The sequence below is a fragment of the Babylonia areolata genome, chromosome 31 (assembly GCF_041734735.1).
Source record: "Babylonia areolata isolate BAREFJ2019XMU chromosome 31, ASM4173473v1, whole genome shotgun sequence".
NCBI classification, from domain to species: Eukaryota; Metazoa; Mollusca; class Gastropoda; order Neogastropoda; family Buccinidae; genus Babylonia; species Babylonia areolata.
The window spans coordinates 12,935,487-12,962,870 of NC_134906.1; the positions used below are offsets into that span (position 1 = coordinate 12,935,487).

The 27,384-nt window shown below is 41.3% G+C and overlaps 2 protein-coding genes across 2 annotated transcripts in view; one reads left to right on the top strand and one right to left on the bottom strand.

The window, feature by feature from the left end:
- Positions 1–12,221: 12,221 nt before the first annotated feature.
- On the bottom strand, positions 12,222–21,107 carry LOC143276176 (uncharacterized). The gene is made up of 6 exons (XM_076580601.1): positions 20,923–21,107; positions 19,784–19,854; positions 15,711–15,980; positions 14,956–15,210; positions 13,332–13,574; positions 12,222–12,611 (listed from the first exon to the last, which is right to left on the bottom strand). The coding sequence occupies exons 1-6, from the start codon at positions 21,105–21,107 to the stop codon at positions 12,466–12,468; spliced, it is 1,170 nt and encodes a 389-aa protein (XP_076436716.1). The 3' UTR covers positions 12,222–12,465.
- Positions 21,108–25,323: 4,216 nt separating this feature from the next.
- The window catches only part of LOC143276230 (uncharacterized), a 27,251-nt gene continuing 25,190 nt past the window's right edge, over positions 25,324–27,384 (top strand). Inside the window, exon 1 of the mRNA XM_076580700.1 lies at positions 25,324–25,427. Within this exon, the coding sequence (XP_076436815.1) occupies positions 25,420–25,427 (8 nt within the window). The 5' untranslated portion in view covers positions 25,324–25,419. The remainder of the gene's footprint in view (positions 25,428–27,384) is intronic.

Consider the following 27,384-nt stretch of genomic DNA (forward strand, 5'->3'; position numbering starts at 1 on the left):
ACCTTATAAAACGAATTTTTATTGTGTTTGGTCATGGAGGCAAATGAGAAATGATACGTTATGTAATGTCTTATTTCATGTATATAAAATCAGTCACATTTAAATTGCAAAATAAACCAAATAAATAAATAAGTAAAGAGGATAGAGCCCACACCAAAAAAGAAAGCAGATAAAGGAAACAGAATAAAAATCAGCCCCCACATAATTATCCTATCATACATATCGTATCATGTGTCACGGCTTTTAGGCTTTATAAGCCTTTTGCCTGATCAGTACGACTTTTTTTCTTCTTAAAAAAAACACACACACAAAAACACACACACGCACACACACACACACACACACGCGCGCGCACACGCACGCACTCATACAAGCATTTCTGCAAAGCTTACCGCAAACTCGCGTCAAATTGGCTGACTGGTTTCACGACTCGTCTGCTGTGATTAGACAATGGCGGCGGATATAGAGAGAAAAAAAAAAAAAAAAAAAAAAATCGTCATAATGACGTCATAGCCAGAGGAAATGATGTCTTATCTAAATTGACGTTATATTGAAAGCCGGTTTGCCGGGAAGGAGAAAAATAGAGAGACTGATACAAATAATTGATTGAGCTTTACTCAACTCTCAAAGTAAGGAGGTCGAAGCCTGATGTCTTAAAAGGACATTGTTAGGTCTATATATGCTGCACGCATTTGACATTTGGCATCAATGGCATTGTTCAAATCTTATCTCACTGATCGATTCCAGTCTGTCATTGTTGATAATTTCCAGTCTGAACCTGTTAAAATAAAAAAACCGAGTCCCATAGGGAACTGCTTTGGCCATAGGGTATTTTGATTTTGTCCAAAATTGTCTGAAAATTTCGAATCGTTAAATCATCAATGACAATATTCACACCCTTCATTGATATATCAATTCACCTGATCAGTTAAACACAGAAGAACGGTTTCTTGTTTTATTAAAAGATTCGGGAAATGACTCTCTTCAGTTGCGACATTTATATCCACATTACCATAAAAAAGCCATCCAGTCTGTAGTTGGAGAGGTGGAATCTGTAACAAAACTGAGAAATAATAGTTTTTACGTCCAGTGTAAAAACGAGAGACAACGTAAAAAGTTGTTACAGACGAAAAGCATCGCGGGCATTTCTGTCTTAGCTTCAAAACCTGACCCGAAAACAGTGGGAATAGTTTTCCGAGAAGTTGACACCAGCTTTCTTTCCACTATACCTATTGTGAGCGACAGTCGGAAAATCCATCTGAAAAACGGGAGACCAGCGACAGTGATAACATTCAAACTTCATGACCTTCCAGAAAAACTAAGCTTTGAAAATGTCCATTAAAAAATATATCCATATTGTTCTCCAGTTGTAAGATGTACTTTTTGTCAATTGTTACATCACACTAAAAAATATTGTTCCAGCAATACTCATCGATGCAGCAGATGTGGACAGTCGTCTCATTCTCGAGACAAATGTACTGCTGAAAGGTTTTGTTGGAACTGCAAGGGAGACCATTCAGCTGCTTTCCATGGATGTCCGGCCAAAATCGTCGCAAGAGAAGCGAATAAACTGAAATCTAAAACTTACATATCATTTCAAGAAGCACTTCGACAGGCAAGGTTGAATACGAATCAAAATGTGTGCGAAAAAAAGAAATCATATGCAGAAGTTGTTAAAGCTTATCATAAACTGTGTTCCAAGTCTACACAGACAGATGTACATTATGACAGTGTGTCAACACAGACTGAGGTCTTTGATGGAAAATTAATGTTGAAAAATGTATATGATGATTACACGGTATCATCAGAACGTAAAACTTCCGGTCTACATGACGTCCATTTGTCATCTGCAACAAAACCTGATCTTCACAACAACCACCTGCCATCATCATCTGAGGAGACATTACCTATTCTACATGACGACCACCCGACATTGTCACCTAAGGAGACATCATCTGGTTTGCAAGACGGTCATCTGACATTGTCATCGGAGGAGACATCACTTGATCTACATGAATACCTTCTGAAATCGTCATCAGAGGAGCCATCACCTGTTCTCCACAATGACCATATGACATCATCATCTGAAAATGCTTCACGTGTTCTACACGATGACCACCTGACGTCGTCATCTGTAAAGACATCATCGGGTATACATGAAAGCCTTCCAACAGCATCACCTCAGCAGACATTACATAATCTACATGACGACCACCTGACGGCGCCAACTGGGGAGACAACTCCTGATACACATGACCACCACCTGCCGTCATCATCAGAACAGTCATCACTTAGTCCACATGAATACATAACATCACGATCTAAGCAGTCATCACCAAGTCTGCATGACGACCACCAGACGTCACCATCTGGGGAGACAACACCTGGACTGTATGACTACCAGAGGTCGTCATCAGCGGAGACAACGACTGGTCTATATAAAGACCTTTTTACGTCGTCATCCGAGGAGATGAAACTACAGCTTGTTAACTACCTAACATTGCATCAAATCAGTCATCACATTGTCTACATGAAGAACACCTCATCACCTTGTATTTTGATAGTATAAGGCCCTTTATCTATCATTATCTTAGTTTTAAATTCGGATATCTCATTATCTAATGATATTTTTTTCTACGATTCCTTCTAGCTGATAAATGACTAAGAAGTTGCAAATAACATGTAGGAATCTATCAGTCTTGCAATGGAACTCCCGCTCTTTGAGTACAAATATTGATAATCTGCGTGCTTACCTTTTTGAAAATTCTCATCATATTCTCCTTTTTCAGTCATTGAATGTTACTAAAAATAAGTTACCGAATCTGAAAGGTTATTATTATCCTCCGGTTTATCATATAAGCGAGGATTCTGACAAGATTAGTACAGCTATTTACGTACAATGTGGTTTGAATTACGCAAGTGTCCATCCATCTCCTATTTCAAACTATACTGAAAAGATGTCAGCTACGTTTGTAAAATTGCATGTCTCTAATAATCAAATCATACATTTTGCGTCAGTCTACTATCCCAAAGGTCCAAGTAAGCAAAATACAAATTGGTTGCGAACATTAAATTGCTCAAAAGAAAGATGGATCGTCGGGGGAGATTTTAATTCCCATGCTCCCTTCTGGGATAGTGATTGTCAAATAATATCTCATCCTGACTTTGTTGAAAATATTGTTGATTCATCGTTGCATTTACTTAACGATGGGAGGATTACACGTATCCCAGATGTGGCTCATCATAGAGCATCGGCACTTGACCTAACCTTCATATCACCATCTCTAGCTTTAACAGTACAGTGGGATACTGGGGATGATCCACTAGGCAGTGATCATGTGCCAATCACACTGTCTTTTAAGGATTGTAATATATCTAAATACAGCGGAGAAGACGAAATCCCAAAATTCAATTACAAATATGCAAACTGGGAAACATTTCAAAACTATCTTACGAACATTTCTGAAAGTGAAATTTTTTGTGAAGATTTAAATGTTTTTTATAACAACTTTCAAAAATCAATTATTGGAGCTGCTGAAATAGCAATTCCCAAAAAAGGTTCAAAGAGGAGTGACATTTTTTCTGGAAATGTTTGGTGGAATGATGCATGTGCGGAGGCTGTAAATACAAAGAAACTAGCATACCTAACATGGTTGAAACTCAGAAAAGTACGTGATGAAGATGTAAAAGAAGCCGCTCATAAAGAAATGTGTTACACAAAAATCAAGGCGAATAGAATCATAGCCCGAGAAAAACGACAATACTGGTCACAATTCTGTTTGAATGAAGTATCTGACCATAAGGATATGAAGAAAGTGTGGGCCAAAATGAAAGAAATGAAATCAGGCATTGTTCTCCAAGACTATCCTATTAAAACAAAAGATAAAGAGTTTCTGTCCCCTCAAGAGAAGGCTGAAGAATTTGTTTGTATGTATTCTAAAACAGGCAGTGTAGATAGTTTGTCAACTAAACAAAAGACTTTAAGAGAGGAAGAAGAAATCAGTGACAAATATAGAGATCCTACCCCACAAAATGATAATACAATCAATTCGGCAATAACTTTACATGAGGTAAAGAACGCTATTCATTTGTTGAGTAACAAAAATGTGTCAGTTGGTAAGGATGTAGTATCTTACACCATGTTAAACCATTTGCCAGAAAACTGGTTGATTATATTACATACATTATTTCAAAAGTGCTGGGAATGTGGACAAATCCCTGAGGTATGGAAAACTTCCATTGTAATTCCTGTATTAAAACAGAGTAAACCTCGAACAGAAGCTTCGAGTTATAGACCTATTTCGGTTACCTCCCACGTTGGGAAAGTCATGGAGAAAATTGTAAATATTAGAATGGTGTATTACTGTGACAAAAATAACATAATTCCGTCAGCTCAAACTGGATTCCGGAAAGGAAGATCTACAATTGATCATCTGACCCGTCTCACTACCCAAATTAAAAAACAGTTTTCTAAGCGAAAAAGTATCCTTGCGTCCTTCTTCGATCTTACTAAAGCTTATGACCGAGTGTGGCATAGCAGACTGTTATTTAAGCTGAAACAAATTGGTCTGTCGGGTCATGTTTATGACTATGTTAAATCCTTTTTAAGTGGGAGATATATAGTGGCAAAAGTGGGAGTAACTTTATCAACCTCTAGGCCTATAAACATGGGAATCCCGCAGGGTTCCATTATTTCTCCATTGTTGTTCAACATTATGCTTTATGATTTACATACATGTTTTTCATCATCTACCAAGCTGGCTCAATATGCTGATGATATTGCTATATGGATTCAGACATCCTTGAGGAAAAGGACAAGCCTACATTACATAAATTGTGTACAGAAACATTTTCAGGGTGAACTCGATAGACTGAGTAGCTATATGCAATCTAATGGTTTTGAGTTTTCTGTAGAAAAAACACATTTGATCCTCTTTAATAATGGTTATAATCCCAGCAAACTACCTCGTTTTTTTTTAGGAGGACGTGAAATATTTTTCAAGTCGGAAATCAAATTTCTTGGGATCCTATTTACTTCAAAACTAAACTGGAAGAAACACATTGATTCAATGGTGACTAAAGCAGTTAAAAGTTTAAATTTCTTAAAAATTGTAAGTCACTCTCCTTGGGGACAAGACTCCAAAATTCTTTTACATTTAGCGACATCTCTCGTAAGATCAAGATTGACCTACGGTCAAGAAATTTTCTTTTCTGCCCCGCCGACGTTCCTAAAGAAGCTGCGAATAATTGACAGTAAAGCTGTGAAACTGGCTTTAGGGGTACCTGTGCATACTAAGACCTCAGAAGCCTATAAGCTTGCGGGTATTCTACCACTAGATGAAATCAGAAAATTAAGTTCTGCTAAATATATTGTGAGATGTACAGCAGTGGATGATTTTGAGGAATTAAATATTAGGTCTGATATTGATTTTCCAAAAATTGCACAAAATAATTCAAATCTACAAACCATTCGCACATATGTGTCAGATATTTTAAATTCTTCAGACATTGATTTGCATGATATGGCACCTCGTGTTCTGGTGCCACCTGTCCCTCCCTGGGAGTTAACAAAAGCAAACGTCAACATATGTGCTTCTGACACAACAAAAGGAGAATCTCCACATATAATAGCAGCATCTGTCAGAATTGAATTAGAAGAAAATTTTGATTATCATTTAAAAGTTTACACTGATGGCTCGGTCCTGGATGATAGCAGTGCAGGATGTGCTTTTGTCATTCCTGACCTAAAAACAGAAAAATCATATTATTTAGGTAAGGGACATTCAATTTTTACAGCTGAATTGGTGGCCATCCTTATGGCTTTAACTCATCTTGTTGATATACCAATCATAATAAGTAATATCCTATTTTGTGTTGATTCTCAATCTGTCTTAAAAGGTTTGCTCCTTTTTGAGAATAATCAAAGAGAAGATTTATTTTTTGAAATTAGGTATTTATTGCACTCCCTATTTGTGAAGGGTACAAATGTTGATTTTTGTTGGATACCATCCCACACTGGATTCCGTTATAACGACCAAGCAGATAGGGCAGCAAAAAGGGGAGCAAAAAATCATATAGATAGTATAAAAGTATATTGCCCATTGTCATACAAGGAAATAAGCAATATACTAGAAAGAGACTTTTATAGGTGCTTGAATTCAAGTCTAAAACCTCGTCAGTTGACTCTCTCAGACTTTGGTCCGATTCGCAGACCAATTCTGAGCTTAGCTCTCAGACTATTATCAAATTCATTACGGACCAAGTATTGTTCTAATGTCAAGTGTATATGCTTTTATAACCTGACAATTGAGCATATAATTTTTCACTGTAGCTTGATGAAGCCTTTTGTACACGAAAGTGTGTCTTCACAAGTGACTGAGAACGTTGATGTTTTTGACTTTTTGCATTCATTATCAGTTGTTTCGCTTGTCAGTTTAACGACTTCTCTTTTACGAAGTCCTTTAAGTAATTTCCTGTAACTGTATTTAGAGGGTTTTTTTTGTTTGTTTGTTTGTTTGTTTGTTTTGTTTTTCTTTCAAATTTCACCCACATTTTTACCCTCATTTGCCCAGTTTCCCCAAACCCTCCATTCATCCACATCTCCCACCCCTTCTAACCGATAATACTCAGATGTATTCATAAATACTTTTACAAAATGTCTTCAATCACCGATATGTGTGACGGGACATTAAACAAAAATTCCTTCCTTCCTTCAATTTGCCTTGCCTTGCCCTTATCTCCTGTTGGAATCGTCGGGGCGCCGTCCTGATGAGATTTCCACCAGTTTCTTCCTTTCCTTGCCGTTGTGTCAGTGCCTGAGTCTCTGCGAACGCTTTCCCTGCCCACTCCTCCATGTTGTTGTTCCACTTTTTCTTCTGTCTTCCCCTCTTCCGTCCTCCTTCCACGGTTACTTGTAGAACGGTCTTTGCAAGGCCATCAGATCGATGACATCACAGCTTTCTTTTTTTCCCTGTTGTGAGGAGGTCTTCGTGAGGGCCAATGTACTGCTGGATGGTACTACGTACCTGGTCGTTGGTGATCTGGTCCATGCATGAGATGCCAAGGATGGTGCGATAGCATCTCAGTTCTAGTGCCTTTATCTTCCTCTGCAGTTCAGCTGTAAGCGTCCACGTCTCGCATTCGTACATGAATATAGAGAATACCAATGCACGCAAGACTCTGACCTTGTGCTGCATGGAGATGTTGTTATCCCTTCATATGGTCTTCAGTTTGGAGAGTGCAGTCATAGTCTGTGCAGCTCTTGCAAGGATTTCTGGTCTTGATCCTTGGTCACTGATGATTGTCCCGAGGTATTTGAACTACTGCACTGTTTCAAGCTTCTGTCCATGGACTGAGATGTCTGCTGTGATGGAACCATAGTCGTTTGTCATGAGCTTGGTCTTCTCGGCACTCAGTTCCATTCCATAGTTTGTGGAGGCTGTGTCAAGCTGACTGACCAGGCTTGCCAGTTCGTTTTCTTTCCCGGCCAGTCCATCAGTGTCATCAGCGAGTCTGAGGTGTGTGCGTGAATATAAATGTATCTAAGAGAAAAAGAGAGAGAGGGGGGTGAGGGTGGGATATAAAGTAGCCTAGGCTAGTTATGCCCGGGATATATTCTGGCATTCACCAGTTGATACGGGGGTATATTCTGGACTAGTCCACTTCATACGGAGGTATACTCTGGATAAGGCCAGTTTCTATGGGGGTATACTCTGGACAGGGTAAAGTCTAGCCTGTTACACCGGCGTAAGATTTCGAAACAAGTCAAATCATGTTGTTCGATAAGTCTGCTTTCAGTTGAAGACTTGTTGCATCAAAAGTTCCAAAGGACAATGTTCAAAGTAGAAAATAATCCCTTTCAATTACCTTGATGCTGGCTCGTGGTGTCAGGTGATTTTTTTTATATCACGAAATGATGTAGATTATCAGTTCATTTGACAAAGTGTGGGGGAAAAATCGTTGGATCGTCCTTACGTGCTTATCGTTTTGCAGAATCTAATTCGAACAGTCAGGTTTTACAGCACACAACTTCTGGAAAATCAGACCATGAACTTATTGTGATTGATTTTTTAAAATTAAGTTTGAAGCATTTCACGTTTTGAAGTGCTTGAGATAAAAGTCAATTATTACGTTCAGACAAAGAACACTTGATTCTTCCGTTCTGCTTTACGCAGATAACAAAAATTCTTATTCTTTGTTGCTTTTTGTTGTTTTTGGTGGTTGTTGTTTGGTTTGTTTGGTTATTTTGTTCACATAGTTTTATCATATTACATTTTGTTTTTCTGTAATCCTACAAATTTTGCTCATTATGGGGATAAAGCTAATCAGTTTTCTGGTGATTGATCGAATAAAAAGATACAAAGAATCTGTGTTTTTATCACAGTTCTTCAGATAAAGAGGATAACTTTTGTTAAGTGATATGAATTATACTGTTCCCATTTCATAACAAAATGAACAGAAGTACTTTAATCAGTTAAACATCGGAGAGAATGATTGTGAAAATGTGTGCCTGCAGTGTTTCTGGAAAAAAAAAATCATCTAGGGTAAGGATCTAGGGTTAGGTATTTTGGGTTCCATGTTACATATGTAAGAGGTTTTAGATAATCATTGATAGAATACATAATTCTGTGCAGACTTTGTTTGAGTTCATTGCATGGGCTAAGGATTGCTTGATAGATTCATTATTAGCATTATTATAAACATAGTAATTCAAACACCTATGCTGATGAAGTATAAAACAAACAAACAATAACAACAACAACAAAAAACCCCACCAACAACCTAGGTGCCTGACCATTGGTCAAATGAAATCAGTGTTCCATGAATATGAAATGCAAGAAATACTTCTTGTGCACATTTGAGAGATGTAACTGGTTTTACTGAAAAACAAATAAACAACAACAGAAGAGTGGAATGCGGAAGAATGGTGACCAACAGCCTCATCAGTGCAGTGATGGCCTAGAGGTAACGCGTCCGCCTAGGAAGCGAGAGAATTTGAGCGCGCTGGTTCGAATCACGACACAGCCCCCGAAATTTTCTCCCCCTCCACTAGACCTTGAGTGGTGGTCTGGACGCTAGTCATTCGGATGAGACGCTAAACCGAGGTCCCGTGTGCTAGCATGCACTTAGCGCACGTAAAACAACACACGGCAACAAAAGGGTTGTTCCTGGCAAAATTCTGTAGAAAAAATCCAGTTCGATAGGAAAAACAATTAAAACTCCACACAGGAAAAAATACAAAAAAAATGGGTGGCGCTGTAGTATGGCGACGCGCTCTCCCTGGGGAGAGCAGCCCGAATTTCACACAGAGAAATCTGTTGTGATAAAAAGAAATACAAATACAAAAATACCTGTAACCCCCTGTTCTTCCTCAGTGAGGTGACAGCCCTTCACTTGATGAGCTTTCTCGTCAGCAGCAGTCGTGCGGTTAAGCAGCTGTTGATGCTTGCAGTAGCAATCTTTATTTAGCTCAAGACAAGATCAGCTGGTCCGTATCATGGCAATCTGTCACTGTGGGTTGATAAGCAGAGAGAAAGAGAGAGAGAGAGAAGGAGGAGGAGAGAGAGAGAGGGGAGAGAGAGAGGGGGCGGAGAGACAGCGAAACAGATATGGACAGAGCAAGAGAGAGACATGCAAAAAGCTAGAGAGAGACAGAAAGAGAGAGAAAATGAGAGGGAGAGAGAGAGAGAAAAAGGGAGAGAGAGAGAGAGAGAGGGGGGGAGAGAGAGAGACAGCGAAACAGATAATTATGGATAGCAAGAGAGAGACATACAAAAAGCTTCACACACACACATACTAACACACACAGAGCGACTAATGTAGATGACTAGAGACAGGTAGGCAGACAGATGGACACACAGACAGACAGACACAGAGACAAAGACTGAGAGAAGGACGGAAGGGGAGAGATGCGGACGAACAAAAAAGGAGGGCAGGGATGACACCAAGCAGAGAGCAGAAGCAGCAGGGAACGAACACACAGAAAACCACTGAACGCCGCTCCCTTGCCTTCTGGTTTGCTCTTCAACTTTTTATTAGTCAGAGAAAAAATTCCATTTCACAAAACCTTCCTTTTCACTTAGAAAAACTACGAAACCAATGCATCGCTTCTAAAGTTTACTTTCTAATGCTTTTAACAACGTCTACTCCGATGTGTGACAGTCTGGAATCAGTCGATGACTATTGGAAGAATAAAGACAGAGAAGAAGAAGAAGAAGAAGAAGAAGAAGAAGAAGAAGAAGATGATGATGAAGAAGAAGAACAGGAGGAGGAAGAGAAGGAGGAGGAATAATAATAATATGATAATAATAACAATGATGATGATAATAATAATGATAATAATAACAACAATACTACTACTTCTAATGATAAGAAGAAAGTCAACCTTTGAGGAAATCCCCAGACTTTTCTAGCTGCTGTATCTTGAAATGCTTGTCCATCGTAATTGAACGCAAACTTGGATTCATGCATAACTTCAGTTTCTATACTCCTACCTTTAACACTCTTTCCTCTGTCTCTGTCTCTCTCTCTCTGTGTGTGTGTGTGTGTGTGTGTGTGTGTGTGTGTGTGTGTGTGTGTGTGTGCATGTCTGTAAGCCTATGTATGGAACTACGTACGTACGTAAGTATGCATGCAGAACTCGATCTGCCACAGGGTGACAAGCCACACTGAATAAGTAAATAACCGAACAAAAAATATGTATCCATAAAATCTATGTGCGCGCACATGCGTGTGCGTGTGTGTCTGTGTGTGCGCGCGCGCAACTCGCCCTTCTTGCGACAAGTATCGGCAGTCACTACCTATTCGTTATTTCAACTCCAGAAAGGTGGGCCAGAAAGGTGGGCCCACAGGAAGCCTGGTTACTGGAAACAATCACAGGTACAGAAAATTACCTGTTTCACGAACAGTGACCATGAACCCCTCGTAACTGTTCAAAAAAAAAGAAAAAAAGATTATTGAAAATTCGGCCTGAAAGGAAACTAAAAACAAAACAGCGACGCTATTTTATCAACATTGACACTTAAAATAATAAAGGGACACAAACAGACATGGAGGACCAGTCTGAGTATTTTGCATGTTCATGTGTAATTGACAACCCCTTGACTGCCGTAAACGTAGTACGTAGGTGCATAGTGACGTCACTGATGACGTCATCGGAAAACGGTGGGGGTGGGGGATAGCTCTGGAAGGCTGAAAATTCACACAGTTTATCTGGAGTGGGTAAATCTCCAGACCATTTTCTCAGTTTTAGGCTTAATTTTTTGGATGATGTTTTATGACCTGAAACACCACTTTCTTCTGTTTTCCACCTGGCGCTAAAGATTTTGTAATACTGAAGAAGTATGTGCATTATCCTTCCTTTTTTTTTTTTTTTTTACATTGGGGGTGGGGTGGTGGTGGAGGTTCTTGTCTCCTGCCGCCTCTCTCACGCTCACAGCAGTTCTCTCACAATTCACTGTCTGTGTGTTTTCATACCGATGTACACGCTTGTCTTTTCCTCATTAAATGTAATACAACTGTTTATAGTGTCTCCTTTTTTATGCTGTAATGTTTGTATTGTACTGGTGAATGTGTGCATCTCACTCACAGCCTCTCCACCATTTCATGTGTATGCCTGCTGTACTGCATGCCTGGATACCGAAAAACAACAACAACAACAACAAACAAACAAAAAACAAACAAAACAAAACAAAACAAAAAACAACAAAAAACCAAACACAACAACAAAAACAACCAACAACTAAGACATTCTAAAATAAAAGTGTCGTTTGGTATTATCATTTTTATTATTATATTATTATTATTTAGTTAGTTTGTTATTTATTTATTTATTTATATATTTATTTCTTTTCTTTTCTTTTTTGTGTGTACGCTTATAGCTGACTTCATCAAGTTTTTGCGCCTTATACATATTATTATTAGTAGTAGTAGTTCTTTTTTCATGTATTTATTTATTTGATTTTATTTATTTATTTATTTAATTTTATTTATTATCATTATTATTATTATTTTTTTCTTTCTTTTCTCAAGGCCTAAGTGCGTTGGGTTACGCTGCTGGTCAGGCATCTGCTTGGTAGATGTGGTGTAGCGTATATGGATTTGTCCGAACGCAGTGACGCCTCCTTGAGCTACTGAAACTGAAACTGAAACTTGGTACTATGATCTATCCAATCAAAGTTCTTCTGATCTGGAAGACTTTTTCCCCCCCAAATATACGCTGTAAGGAGACGGGCAAGACCCGTCCAATAGTGAATCTCGGGGAACACAGACCTCTGGGATCCCGGGAATAGGGATGACCCTATTAAGGTCCATGGAAACATGTTATGCCCGGATCTGAATTCAGATTCTGATGAAGAAGACAAAAGAGTGGTTCCTACTTTCTCGTGGTTCCGACCCCAATATACTGGAAATTTCGATCAAAGACTTTTCCTTTCCACAACTACCTTTCGCCAACCTGTTTCGGAATTAGGGCTTTCTTTTCCTTCCTTTCCTGCCCTTCTTATCTTTTTTGCCCCTTCTCATTCGCTTCTTGTTGGGTTTATATTTCTGATGTGATTCAGAGGCTGGCTGTTCTTCAGGCTCATTTTTCTTTGCGGGGACAAGGTCCGCATCTGGAACACAGGAAACATTAATTTCTGCGCACGCGTGCCAAAAGGCCATCAACACAAATACATAAATGAGCGCACGCAAGCACAAACACTTATTTTACTCGTGTCTAACACACATCACCATCACGATGTGTGAACAGGCGTTGACTGATGTGCTAACTTTTCACACAAGTTAGGATATGTAAGAAGGTGGGCTGAACCTTTCCACACACCCACCTACCCTACCCCGCTTCCTCTCTATCTCTCTTACACACACACACACACACATACGTAGGACTCATACACATGCACACACACTCGCACACACATACGTAGGCCTCATACACATGCACGCACGCACTCAGACATACACGAACGTTTTTATGTATGTGACAGTTTTTTTTTTTTTTTTTTAAAACACCACAATGTAGGCAGCCATGCATACTCCGTTTTCGGGGGTGTGCATGCTGGGTATGTTCTTGTTGCCATAACCATCCGTACGCTGACAAGGATTGCATGATCTTGAACGTGCGTATTTGATCTTCTATGTGCGCATACACACAAAGGTGGTTCAGTCATAAGCAAGTCTGCACATATGCAGACATGGGAGATCAGAGAAAAAATATTCTACCGAATGCGCCGGAGACTTTCTGAACTGAGGATACTCTCTGATCAAAGCCACACCTCCCCCCCAACACCCCTAAACCCACCCCTCTTTTTCCCCAGCCAAACTGTCCCACCAACCTGTGACGACAAACTCTTCGCTGAGCTTGGAAAAGATGCCCGATATGGCCGTCACTTTGCAGGCGAAGCGCGTGTGACCTGGGCGGATCGCGTGATGGCTGAGGTCAAGGGTCGGGCTGGTTTCTGTGTCTAGCTTCTGTCCGTCCTTCAGCCACAGGGCCTGGGGGGAGCAGAGGGGGGAGTGGGTGTGGCAGGTGAGGTGGTGGGGGCCGGTACGTTGGATGGAGGGAGTCCTGGGGTACACTGGGGAGGGATGAGAAAAACAGAGGGTGTTACTACATTCCTTGGTGAAACATTCTCCCAGTCTGGATCAGAGCAGTCACATGAAAACGTCATACTTTATACGTCATTGTTCACATTACGTCATTCATCCTTCCTTCCTTTCACAGAGTGACCACAATCAAAAGTTGATTATTCTGTCCCTGTTTTGGGGATCTGCAGGAAAAGCACAAAAATGTAGGAAAGCAACAATACAAAAACACGAACTAAAGGGGGGGGGGGGGGGGGAGGGAAGCAGCAAAAGAAATGAAAATGACTGAAATATACACAGAAAATATTCGACTTTAACATATCAAAATGGGGCTTTGATACAAACAGCGCGAGGTACTCATTTTAGCGTTATGACATCATCGGCAGTTACGTTTTTCTCCGCATTGCAAAAATCAACTCTACATAGTCAAGTTGCATCTTGTTGGAAAGCTAGAGACATTCTTCTAATTTTGGTGATTAAAAGCTCATTAGATGTCAAATTGTAAAGAAATGGTGCGAAGACGCATATATGCATCTGGCTTGCTCTGCTGTCATATGTAACTACCGTAACTACCGTTTGACGCAAATCCATTTAACTGGCAAACAATTCAATTCAACGGGACCTTGGTTTATCGTCTCATCCGAATGACCAGCGTCCAGACCACCACTCAAGGTCTAGTGGAGAGGGAGAAAATATCGGCGGCTGAGCCGTGATTCGAACCTTCGCGCTCAGATTCTTTCGCTTCCTTGGCGGATGCGTTACCTCTAGGCCGACACTCCACATGGGGACTGTGAATTCAAATCCGTTGTGTCCAGGGCACGGCATAGGAAAGCGGGGAGCCCAATTCTCTCCTTCCATTGTCTCAGATAAATACTAAATACTTCTTCTCAGACGTAACGATCCAAATTACGTTATTGCTTTCCATCTGAGACGAATGTTGGCGAACCGAAAGGTGTGTGGTGAAAACCGAGCAACTCTATCTTACCCAATTTCAGCATCCGACATCGATCGACATTTAATTCTTTTACGATCATGATATAGATCTATCAAAGTTTCAAATTTTCTTGTCTTCATCACGACGTTACGGTTTAGATAAATCATAACAAAATGACTAAAACCATTTTGGGGGCACAATAAGACATAGACAGACTAGATTTGCACGATAATCACTCAGAACAAGTATGTATACAGTTCATTCGGCACTTTATTCTAATTTATGTAAATATCTTAAGTATCTAACATCAGTTACTACTAGTGCCAATACAAACGGTGGAAAAAAAAAAAAAAAAAAAAAAAATATATATATATATATATATAACACCGATCAAGGAAGCCTCCAACCAACCAACCAGCTCAACTGACAGATCCACCCACCTTGCGGGGTGAAAGGAGGGCTGATGTAGATCTGTCCACTGAGCACCCTGCACTCATAGAAACTCGGTCTGGACACGTCAGCCACGGCAGTGAAGGTCTGGTTCTGGCTTTCCTTGACCTCATGGTTGTTCTTCGCCCAGTTCATCATTCTATACGGCCTTGACTCCATCTCAGCAGAGGTCATGCAGGTCAAGGTCATCGGTTGACCGTCCTCGACAGGCGAAGCGGACTCCGAGACGACAAGTATATGGGAGACTGTTGGGGATGAGAGGAGGTAAGGAACATGCTTCTCGATAACGAAACCAAACCGAAGAAATTAAGATTTGTTATATTTGTTATTCGCGACGTTTGGAAATTAAGATATTGTCTAAACCAATGAAATGAGATAGTTTTAGAAGTAAACTTAAAACACAACAAACAAACAAAATCAACATGTAGAATCTGTCTCTGATCTCTCTGTCTCTCTCTCTCACACTCACAAACCACACACACACACACACAAACTACACACTCACAAAACCACACACACACAAACTACACACACACAAAACCACACACACACACACACAGAGTCACTTAACATTCACTCCTCCACCCACCCGAAAAAAAACCCCAACCTACATCAAACCCTTCCCCCAACACACCCACACCCACCCACAACCACACATACACCAAAAAAACCAAACCAAACCAAACAACGAAAAACAACAACAACAACAAAAAAAACAACAAAAAACACCCTCACCCAACCTCACCCCTGGGAGAGAAAGGCATACTGTGAATGCCTGAAAGACGGGACTGGCACTGGTATGACGCAGCGTGACCGGCGTCAGCCTTGAGGGTCACGCTCGCGGCCTTGACCCCTGGCATTTCACGGCCCTCGTTGTACCAGACGTAGGCGACTGGAGACTGCTCCTCCGAGTCCTGCATCTGCCCGACAGGGGGAGCCACTAGCAGACATCTCAGCGTTATTGTCTGACCGTGCAGTGAGGGGTTGGGCGTTACCTCGATCTGAGCCCTGTACGCTGAAAGCCACAGAAAAAAACCACGTCATCTGGAAATGTCTATTAACTGAAAGCCACAGGAAAGTCATCTGGAAATGTTGGTGAAGTGAAAGCCACAGAAACAACAAGTCACCTTGATGTTAGCATGGAAAGGTCAGTTAACTGAAAGCCACAGAAATAGCACATTATCAGGAAAGGTCTGTTAACTGAAAGCCACAGAAACAACACTTCATCAGGAAAGGTCTGTTAACTGAAAGCCACAGAAACAACCCGTCATCAGGAAAGGTCTATTAACTGAAAGCCACAGAAACAACACGTCATCAGGAAAGGTCTATTAACTGAAAGCCACAGAAACAACACGTCATCATGAAAGGTCTATTAACTGAAAGCCACAGAAACAACACGTCATCAGGAAAGGTCTATTAACTGAAAACCACAGAAGCAATACGTGATCAGGAAAGGTCTATCAACTGAAAGCCACAGAAACACCACGTCATCAGGAAAGGTCTATTAACTGAAAGCCACAGATACAACACGTCATAAGGAAAGGTCTGTAAACTGAAAACTACAGAAACAACACGTTATCAGGAAAGGTCTATTAACTGAAAGCCACAGAAACAACACGTTATGAGGAAAGGTCTATTAACTGAAAGCCACAGAAACAACACGTCATCAGGAAAGGTCTATCAACTGAAATCCACAGAAACATCACGTCACCAGGAAAGGTCTGTTAACTGAAATCTAGGAAATATATGAATTCATTGTAAATAGGAAAGATACCTTCAGTGTAGATAGGAGAGACATGGACATGTATGTAAACAGAAAAGACATGGTTTCGGTGCAAATAGGAAATATATGAATTCATTGTAAATAGGAAATATATATTTTCATTGCTGATATGAAAGATATGTTTTCAGCGTAACTAGGGAATATATAGTTTCAGTGTAAATATGAAAGACAGAGTCAGTGTCAATAGGAAAGATATCGTTTCATGTAAATAGGAGAGATGGCTTCTGTGTAAATAGGAAAGATGGCTTCTGTGTAAACAGGAAAGATATGGTTTGACTGTAAACAGGAAAGATGGCTTCGTCGTAAATAGGAAAGATGGCTTCTCTGTAAATAGGAGAGATGGCTTCTGTGTAAATAGGAAAGATATGGTTTCACTGTAAATAGGAGAGATGGCTTCTGTGTAAATAGGAGAGATGGCTTCTGTGTAAATAGGAAAGATATCGTTTCATGTAAATAGGAAAGATGGCTTCTGTGTAAATAGGAAAGATATGGTTTCACTGTAAATAGGAGAGATGGCTTCAGTGTAACTGGGAAATATATAGCTTCAGTGTGACAAGGAAAGACATGGAATCGGTGTAAACAGGAAAGACGTGGTTTCAGTGTAAACAGGAAAGACGTGGTTTCAGTGTAAACAGGAAAGACACAGTTTCACTGTAAACAGGACAGACACAGTTTCAGTGTAAACAGGAAAGACACAGTTTCAGTGTAAACAGGAAAGACGTGGTTTCAGTGTAAACAGGAAAGACTTGGTTTCACTGTAAACAGGAAAGACGTGGTTTCACTGTAAACAGGAAAGACACAGTTTCACTGTAAACAGGAAAGACAGTTTCAGTGTAAATAGGAAAGATTTAGTTTCAGTGTAAATAGGAAAGATATAGTTTCAGTGTAAATAGGAAAGATACCTTCAGTGTACATAGGAAAGATACGGCTGCAGGATAAACAGGCAAAATACGGCTTCGGTGAAAATATGAAAGACATGGCTTCAGTATTGGTGACTGTCCTCTCTCTTATTGTTCACTTAATCTCCCTCCCCCCCCTCCCTCCTTCCTTCATCTAAAAGTTTCTTCACGAAAAGAGAGTGGAAAGCTGAAACACCCACAGGGATTCTTCCCCATTGATATGCAAATTGCGCGTGCGCGTGGTCCTTTCGTTTGTAAGTTCTTTTGTTTAACGTCTTTCAAATCTAAATGATACTGGTGTGTGTGTGTGTGTGTGTGTGTGTGTGTGTGTGTGTGTGTGTGTGTGGTGTTCATTCACAAACGCGCGGGCGTGTGTGCATGTGCGTGCACTATGAATTAACTACAGTGCTGATTCATGTTCAATACTGAAACAAAATGTATCGTGTATATACATACACATGCATTAAAAAACAACAACCCAATAACAGCAGAGCGGTTTTTTTTTTTTGCAAGCGATTTTTTATTTTGTCGTTAAGGAATTGCTGCATGAATACATGCTTTAAAAGGTCTATTGAAACCTATAATGTCCATTTGAGCATTAAATAGATATACTCTGAAATGTCCAGGAGTACATTTCTATATAAATGTTAGGAATATACTCTTCCAACCTAAATGAATGTACTTTAATGTCCAGTTGAACATTTTCCGCATAAATGTTTCTCGAGCACCAAGACAGTTTTTGACAACGTTTATTTTATTTTTTTTAATTTAAATGACGGGTTGAAATGCATTTTACCTGTTTTTGCCAAACGTTTTCCAAACAGATCGATTTTCATAACAATGACAATGACAACGGATCAGTAACAACAACAACAACAATAGCAATAACAACAACAATAGCAACAACAACAGTATAGTAGGCCTCCTTCGGTCATGGCTGACCATGGATAGAGTATATCCGACCTAATGTCTAATTGGGCTGTCTGCTTGGACCAAGCAGCGTCGCCTGTGACTGTAGAGACTGATGCGAGAGAGACAGTCTCTGTCGCAGCGGTCACATGTGTAAGCTGATGCTGGTCTGTTGGCTGCCGTCCCTTTTCTGCGAGCTCGCTTTTCTGCTGCAGCAGCTGACAGTTTGTCCTCACCAATCTGTAGCTGATTCTTGAGAGAGCTTCTCCATCTGTTGGGGTCATCTGCAAGGTCCTCCCAGGACTTAGTGTTGATCTCAAGTGCCTTCATGTCACGTTTGCAAACGTCTTTGTATCTCAGCTGTGGGCGGCCGATGCTTCTTTGCCCCGTGGCGAGCTCTCCATAAAGGATGTCTTTTGGGATGCGACCATCTTCCACGTGGCGAACGTGGCCCAGCCAGCGCAGCCGACGCCGTCTCAGCATGGTATACATGGTCGGAAGGCCAGGGCAAGTCAGGACTTCGGTGTTTGTCACCTTGTCTTGCCAGGAGATGCCGAGTATGCGCCGTAGGCTTCTCAGGTGGAAGGTCTTGAGCCTTTTCTCCTGACGAGCATGTGTGGTCCACGCCTCACTGCCATACAGCACGGTGCTGAGGACGCAGGCTTTGTATACAGCCATCTTTGTCTTCGTGGTCAGCTTGGGATTTGTCCACACTCTTTGTGTGAGGCGGGCTAGCGCTGTGGCTGCCTTCCCGATCCTCTTGTCGATCTCGGTATCAAGGGAGAGGTTGTCGGTGATGGTGGACCCAAAGTAAGTGAATTGATGGATGGCTTCAAGCTCACAGTCATCAATGGTGATGGCTGGTGGAGATGGCGTGTCTTGGCCTAGGACATTTGTCTTCTTGAGACTGATGGTCAGGCCGAAATCTTCGCAGGCCTGGGAGAAGCGGTCCATTAGTGACTGCAAGTCCCGCTGGGTGTGGGTCACAACTGCGGCATTGCCAGCAAAGAGCATGTCTCTGATGAGGTCTTCGCGGACTTTTGTCCTTGCTCTGAGGCGGGCGAGATTGAAGAGCTTGCCATCTGATCTGGTCCGCAGGTAGATCCTTTCTTGCGCTGTGCTGAACGCATGTCTCAGGAGAAGAGCAAAGAAGATTCCAAATAAGGTGGGGGCGAGGACACAGCCTTGTTTGACAACAACAACAACATCAACAACAGTTATTACTACCTCCGGTACTGGTCTTCACGGAAAACGTAGCGAGACACAGAACAAGGGTCAGCCATGTGTAGTTTGTCCACCTGGATAAAAATACAGAAACGAAAACTTTATCATTTAAATCACAAATTGTCCAAACTATCCAGAACATGCTGACTGAGAATACTATAACACAGCACTGTATAGCACAACACGGCAGCATAGCATAACACAACACCGCATAGCATGGCGTGACCTAGCATGGTATGGCTTGATATGATGTAACATTGCAGAACGTAATGTCATATATTACCATTGCGTACCGCACCAGACAAAAGTGTTGTGTATGCAAACAAAGGAGGGAATTGAGAATAATTTTCAGTCTGATACAGGACAGTACAGCCCAGTCCAGTCCAGTACAATATAGTACAGAACAGTACAGTATAGCACAGTACAGTACAGCTCAGTACAGTACAGTACAATGTATTACAGTACAGTATAGCGCAGTGCAGTACAATTCAGTACAGTACAATGTAGTACAGTGCAGTACAATTCAGTACAGTACAGTAAGTACAATGTAGTACAGTACAGTATAGCACAGAGCAGTACAATTCAGTACAGTACAGTACAGTACAATGTAGTACAGTACAGTATAGCACAGAGCAGTACAATTCAGTACAGTACAGTAAGTACAATGTAGTACAGTACAGTATAGCACAGAGCAGTACAATTCAGTACAGTACAGTACAGTACAATGTAGTACAGTACAGTATAGCACAGAGCAGTACAATTCAGTACAGTACAGTACAGTACAGAACAGTCCAGTCCAGCGGATAATTCTGGTCGTAATAAAGGACTTTGTGATTCAGGGTTTTTAAATAAGGGAGCTGATAACTGATAATCATCGACTTTAATAAAAGAAATGATAAATCTGACAATTGTTAATTGTAATGAAGGAACGGTACTGGCTGTTATTTTTTTTTTTCTGTTTGATAAATGTGCTGATAATAAAGGTTTTTTTTTTAATTATTTTTTTTAGTAGAAAAAAAAGTTAAAAATCCGGATGTTAATGAAGAGGTTAAGGAATCCGGACTTAATTAAAGGACGGGCATATCTGATTCCAGACTTTAATCACTAAAGATCAATTTGATGAATAAAACATTAATACTGACCGGTCAACGATCGGTGTCACCATATTGTCTGACCAGACGTCATGTAAAGCGGTTCTCACGAGACCCACCCAACCTGACCGGTCCAAAATTAACCACAACTTTCTCTCCCGCGTCTCCTTTTCCTTGCGGTTTCGTGAAAGTATCTTTTCACCGAAAACTGTATGCTCGCGAAGTTTCCATAGCATCCCCCGCCCTCGTGTAAAGAACTTGCTTACTGCGTGGTTGATGGGTACCTAGCTTCGATGAAGATGCGTTGACCTGCATGTCGCTGTTTGCAGTTTCAGTGACGACGACTTTTACGAGAACATCATGGTGGGATGGACCATATTTTTGACGGTGATAAGTTACAAAATCGAAGAGAGCGGAATTCTGCACGCTCTGTCCCGATGATTTTATAGAGAGATTATCGATCTCTGTTTTCGTTACCTGCACACAGCAGCCTTGTGTAATTCTGCTGGTGCGATACTGTAGGATATGATGTATTGAACCAAGATCACAGGTGTTAGTACGTGCTGGGGTAGTCTTCTTTGTGGCCTCGGAATCTCAAGCAATAGTGGTCGCCACAGGCGTGCACACACACACACACACACACACACACACACACACACACACACACACACACACACACACACACACACACACACACACACACACACACACACACACACACACACACACTGGCAGGCACACACAGAGTATGAATGAAAATACATTTAGACTTGTACACACAATAATATGATGATGAAGATGATGGTATGGATACCATTTTTTAGCGCCTATCCTCGGTCGGAGACCAAGCTCTAAGCGCTTTTACAAACACGGGGTCATTTGCACAACAGGCTGCCTACCTGGGTGGAGCCGACTGACGGCTGCCATTGGGCGCTCATCATTCGTTTCCTGTGTCATTCAGTAAGGTTTCAGTCACGCATACATACACACTCAGATAGACATGTATACAATATACACGCCATTTCTGCATGCGCACAATTCTCCGCATATAGGTCCTTCCAGAAAAAAAAAAAATTGGTGAGGGTTAAGGATACAATGCTGAAAGCAAGTGAGAACACGTGAACAGAATGAATGAAAAGGGACTGAACACACGCACAACAATGCAAAATATTGCATTGTGTTGTACTTCACTCACGGCACATTTCTCTAAACGTAAATTCTGGCTTCTCTTCCAGGAGAGAGCTTCGTCCCTATCCGGTGCAACCAGTTTTTGTTCTGTCTACAAGTGTCGGTGTTTCGCTTTCAAAGTTCCCCCCCCCCCCGAAAACGGAGTGTGACTGCCTACATGGCAGGGGTAAAAACGGCCATACACGAAAAAGCCCACTCGTGAATACGAGTGAACGTGGGAGTCGCAGCCAACGAAGAAGAAGAAGACGTAGAACAAGAAGAAAAAGAAAGAAAGGAAGGCAGGAAGGAAGGAAGGAAGGAAGGAAGGAAGAAGGAGATGATGATGATGATGAAGATGAAGATGTCAAAGTGAAGAAGAGTAAACTATCAAAGTGAATTTTCTTCCTGCAGAATTTGCCCAGGGAATACTCTCGTGTTGAGCATATTGCAGATGGAACCTTGGTTTATCATTTTTGTTTGTTCAGCATCTCTTCCGAAAGTCACGGTATACATTACATTTGAAACATGCATTAGATTCGTTATATCCTAATCTTCATCCGGTTTTTGAAAGGAAAAGAACACACACACACACACACACACACACACACACTGAAACAGAAAAGAAAGCAAATGCATTCATCATGCAGCCTCATAGTTTGTGTAGTGGTAAACTCCAATGTCAAATTTTATGACTACTTTAAAGCTCATCTCATTTCGACAGCCACTTGTTCAACACACGTCAGGGACAAAGACGTTGACAGCATTCAGTTTACAAGCCAGAGTACCCTCTGATGGGTTCCTGCAACCCAGGTAATAAAGTTAACACCCATGAAGTTATTCCACGAAATGATAAAGCCATACCAGTGGTTCTTCTCTTCCACACATTTGCCCTACGAGCTTCGTTTGAACTTGGGAATGTTGATTTTGTTGTTGGGTTTTTGATTATTTGTGGGACAAGGGCTATCTGTTTAAAGACATAAAGAAGACACACAAATAAGTGTACTGCGAAAAGCTGAGCAGTTTAATATCAACTAACGGGTGAAATGAAGGCATTATTCTCACCCCCCGCCCCCATGCAAAAATAACACCCCCCACCCCAAAACAACAACCCCCCCAAAAAAAAAAACACAAACAAAACAAAAACAAAAACAACAAACAAACAAACCAAAAACGAAACAAAACAAAACAAAACAAGAGAGGCAAGGCCTTCAATACTCACTTGTGATAAATTAGGTCCCCTAGCTTTAATTACAGAGGAATTTCCCTTTTTTACCACTCTGCCCCAAAACGTTTGCAAAACAAATAAAAATTCCATGCTTAGCAAAAGAAGTTCCTGTTTGAACAAAAAATGATAATAATGACTCCTCTTGTTGTTGTGTCAGAATAAGAGATCAAAGTGCTAAGTTTAGAGAATACCAAAAATATAAATATAACAGTAAATGCAGTTTGCATATGATTAGGCTTCTTTTTAAATTTTTTTTGTGCCCATCCCAGAGGTGCAATATTGTTTTAAACAAGATGACTGGAAAGAACTGAAGTTTTCCTATTTTTATGCCGAATTTGGTGTCAACTGACAAAGTATTTGCAGAGAAAATGTCAATGTTAAAGTTTACCACGGACACACAGACACACGGACACACACACACACACACACACACACACACACACACAGACAACTGAACACCGGGTTAAAACATAGACTCACTTTGTTTACACAAGTGAGTCAAAAAACCACACACACACACACACGCACACACACACACACACAACAAACAAACACACACACACACACACACACAAAACCACGACCGAGTACATAATTCTCCATTTCTTGTGAACTTTACTAATCGAAGCCTACGAACAGTTTACAAAAAATGAAAAGTTTTTTTTGGAAGCAAATTGTGTCATTCGAGAAAAAACAAACAACTCCTTTCCCAAACCCATTTCGTTCACCTCGTTGGAAGTGATTTTGATCTTTTTCTTCATCAAAAAAGAAAAAAAAAATCATTTGTCAGTCTCTGTTTCGAGAACAAACAGATGTTTTAAAACTCACCACGAAATTTTGCCAGTTGTCGAAACCCGATCGAAATCTTGCCTGTCGTCCAAAACTGATCTTTTCTCGCTGATTACCCTTTATTGCCACAGTTTTGTTGTTTAGTTTCACATTCATGAATCAGATGTTCCCCACAACACGATACACACCTTTTTGAGTTTTGTTGTTTAGTTTCACATTCATGGTTCAAATGTTCCTCACAACACGATACACAGTCACTTGAAGAACACTTATACAATCCGATTTTCCCTCTGCAAGTCTTTCATTTCCTTCAATGCCTCTTAGATATAAAATAACCAATCTGTCCTAGACCCTGAAATTCCATTCAGCACCGAGTGTCTCTAAGGGGGTCGTCTGCGATCGCCAGAGGAGATAACTGTCGGATCCAAAAAATCATAATGGCATGCAAGAGTAGTTGGCCTTCTCCGCATTCCTGTCAACTGGAAGAAATGGCCAACCCGAGGAAAATTCCATCAAAGGATGACAATTTTTTTTTCTGAGCAAACAGAATAGAAAGTATTTTGTGTTTTACTATTGCATAGAATTAATTAACATTTTCAGTAACTGTGAGAAATGCACGTGATTTGGATTTGATGTTTAAATTGTTTTAAAGGAGGAAAGAGTGTCAACAACAATACCAAGAAAAAAAGCAGAGTTGCGTGTTTTCTATACAGACACACAGACAGGCACTGTCAGGACGGTTTCATTCATCGTTTATACAAAGAACCCACACAACAAACAACAATAACAGTAAAAAAAAAAACCAAACCAAAACAACAACAACAACAATAAACCCCCCCCCCCCCCCCCTGACCCCCCCTCCCCTCCCCCCAAAAAAAGGGGAAAAAAAGAAGAATGAGGAAAAACAAAAGAAACAACCACATGACAAGATAAAAAAAAAAGATTTAAGTGGGTGAATGACGACGTGTATGAACAGTAACTGCCTTCCCCATGACATTTACGGGTGAGGGTGGGGGTAGGGATTGGGGTCCCGTCTTTCCTGACACAACTATGGATTTACACACTCCTGTCTGACGGGAGGCAAACAGCGGATGAAGATATCCAGACATCTATAGCCAGTTCCAGGTGAAGAGGTTCAGATATTCATCGTCACCCTGTGGATGAACATGTCCAAATATTTAGTGTCAGTCTCCAGGTGAAGAGGTTCAGATCTTTATTGCCGTGCTCCATTGATCCCTGGCCGACGGACGTAGGACAAAAAGCGTCCAGCAGTCTGGTTTGTTTTAGTTCTGTGCGCGGACTTCATCTAGAAAAACTGATGGTCCTACCCCATCCGCCTTATTCTTCTCTCACAGTGCAGTTGACTGATGATGAGGTAGACGTTCACTCACTCAGACACCTTCTTCTTCTTCTTCTGCGTTCGTGGGCTGCAACTCCCACGTTCACTCGTATAAACGCGAGTGGGCTTTTATGTGTATGACCGTTTTTTAACCCGCCATGTAGACAGCCATACTCCGCTTTTGGGGGTGTGCATGTTGGGTATGTTCTTGTTTCTATAACCCACCGAACGCAGACAAAGATTACAGGATCTTTGACGTGCGTATTTGATCTTCTGCTTGCATACACACACGAAGGGGATTCAGGCACTAGCAGGTCTGTACATATGTTGACCTGGGAGATCGTAAAAATCTCCACCCTTTACCCACTAGGCGCCGTCACCGAAATTCGAACCCGGGACCGTCAGATTGAAAGTCCAATGCTTTAACCATTCGGCTATTGCGCCAGTCACTCAGACACCGAATTTGTTTCATGAAAGGAATATTTTACTTTTTTGGGGGGGGAGGGGGGGGGGGGGGGGTTGCGGGAGGGATGGGGATGCTCCTAGAATTTGGGACTTTTCATATTTCCCATGTTTCGTTGATGATGAATAATGATGGGGGCGACGAGGTTGTTGCTTTGAGGGTCAATTTAGGTTTGGGACAACTTAACAAAGCTGTAGACATATTTTCATATTTTCAGCGTAACATGTCTGGTGTCAACCAAGGTCAGGGATACAGACACCTGCAGTCCTGGTCAGTTTCAGTTTCGGTTTCTCAAGGAGGTGTCACTGCGTTCGGACAAAATCATATACGCTACACCACATCTGTTAGGCGGATGCCTGACCAGCAGCATAACTCAACGCATTAGTCAGGCCGTGAGTGCATACATTTTTATGTGTGTACCTATCACAGTGAATTTTGCCAGAGGACCATTTGTTGCCGTGGGATCTTTTTCGGTGCGGCAGGTGCAGGCTACACACAGGACTTCGGCTTTTCATCTCATCCGAATGATTAGACGCTCAGTTTGATTTTTTCCAGTCGAATAAGGGTGAATGGGGGAGAGCGGGAATCGAACCCGCATTCCTCACGGACACTGTATTGGCTGATGAGCATTTGAACAACCCTCACAAACACTCATCCGTGAACTGGATGGCCCTCAACTTTGTGGTTCCCAGTTTTCTCATTTCTTCTTCTTCTGCGTTCGTGGGCGGCAACTCTCACGTTCACTCGTATGTACACGAGGTGGTTTTTACGTGTATGACCGTTTTTACCCTGCCATGTAGGCAGCCACACTCCGCTTTCAGGGGTGTGCATGCTGGGTATGTTCTTGTTTCCATAACTCACCGAACGCTGACATGGATTGCAGATCTTTAACGTGCGTATTTGATCTTCTGCTTGCGTACACACACGAAGGGAGTTCAGGTCTGCACATATGTTGACCTGGGAGATCGTAAAAATCTTCACCCTTTACCCACCAGGCGCCGTCACCGAGATTCGAACCCTGGACCCTCAGATTGAAAGTCCAACGCTTTAATCACTCGGCTGTTGTGCCCGTCAGTTTTCTCATTTGAGTCCATAGCATACTCAGTTCTGGCTAGGAGCTGGCCAAAGGCAAAAACAAACAAAACAAACAAAAACAACCCAGAGCAAACATACACAAAATCCACCGCAAACAACAACAAGAATCCCCCACCTTTGGCGAGGATCGAACCCGTGTCACCCCTGTCGTCAAACCTGGACTCGAACTACTTCGCCGCAGCGGTTGGTTCATTGCACGAGATGATTGACTTGAAGTGTGTTCGGTTTTGTTGTTTTACTGTTTAACTCTTTCCATACGAACGGCGAAAGAGACGACGTTAACAGCGTTTCACCCCAATTACCACCATCAAAATATTGCAAGCGGAAGGCTCTTATACTGAAGAGGTGAATGTTGACAAAGAATACCACAATTCTGACGACGGAAGCTAAAGGTTGGGTCATTCAGACACCCACTGGACATCCGAGGGGTCTGTG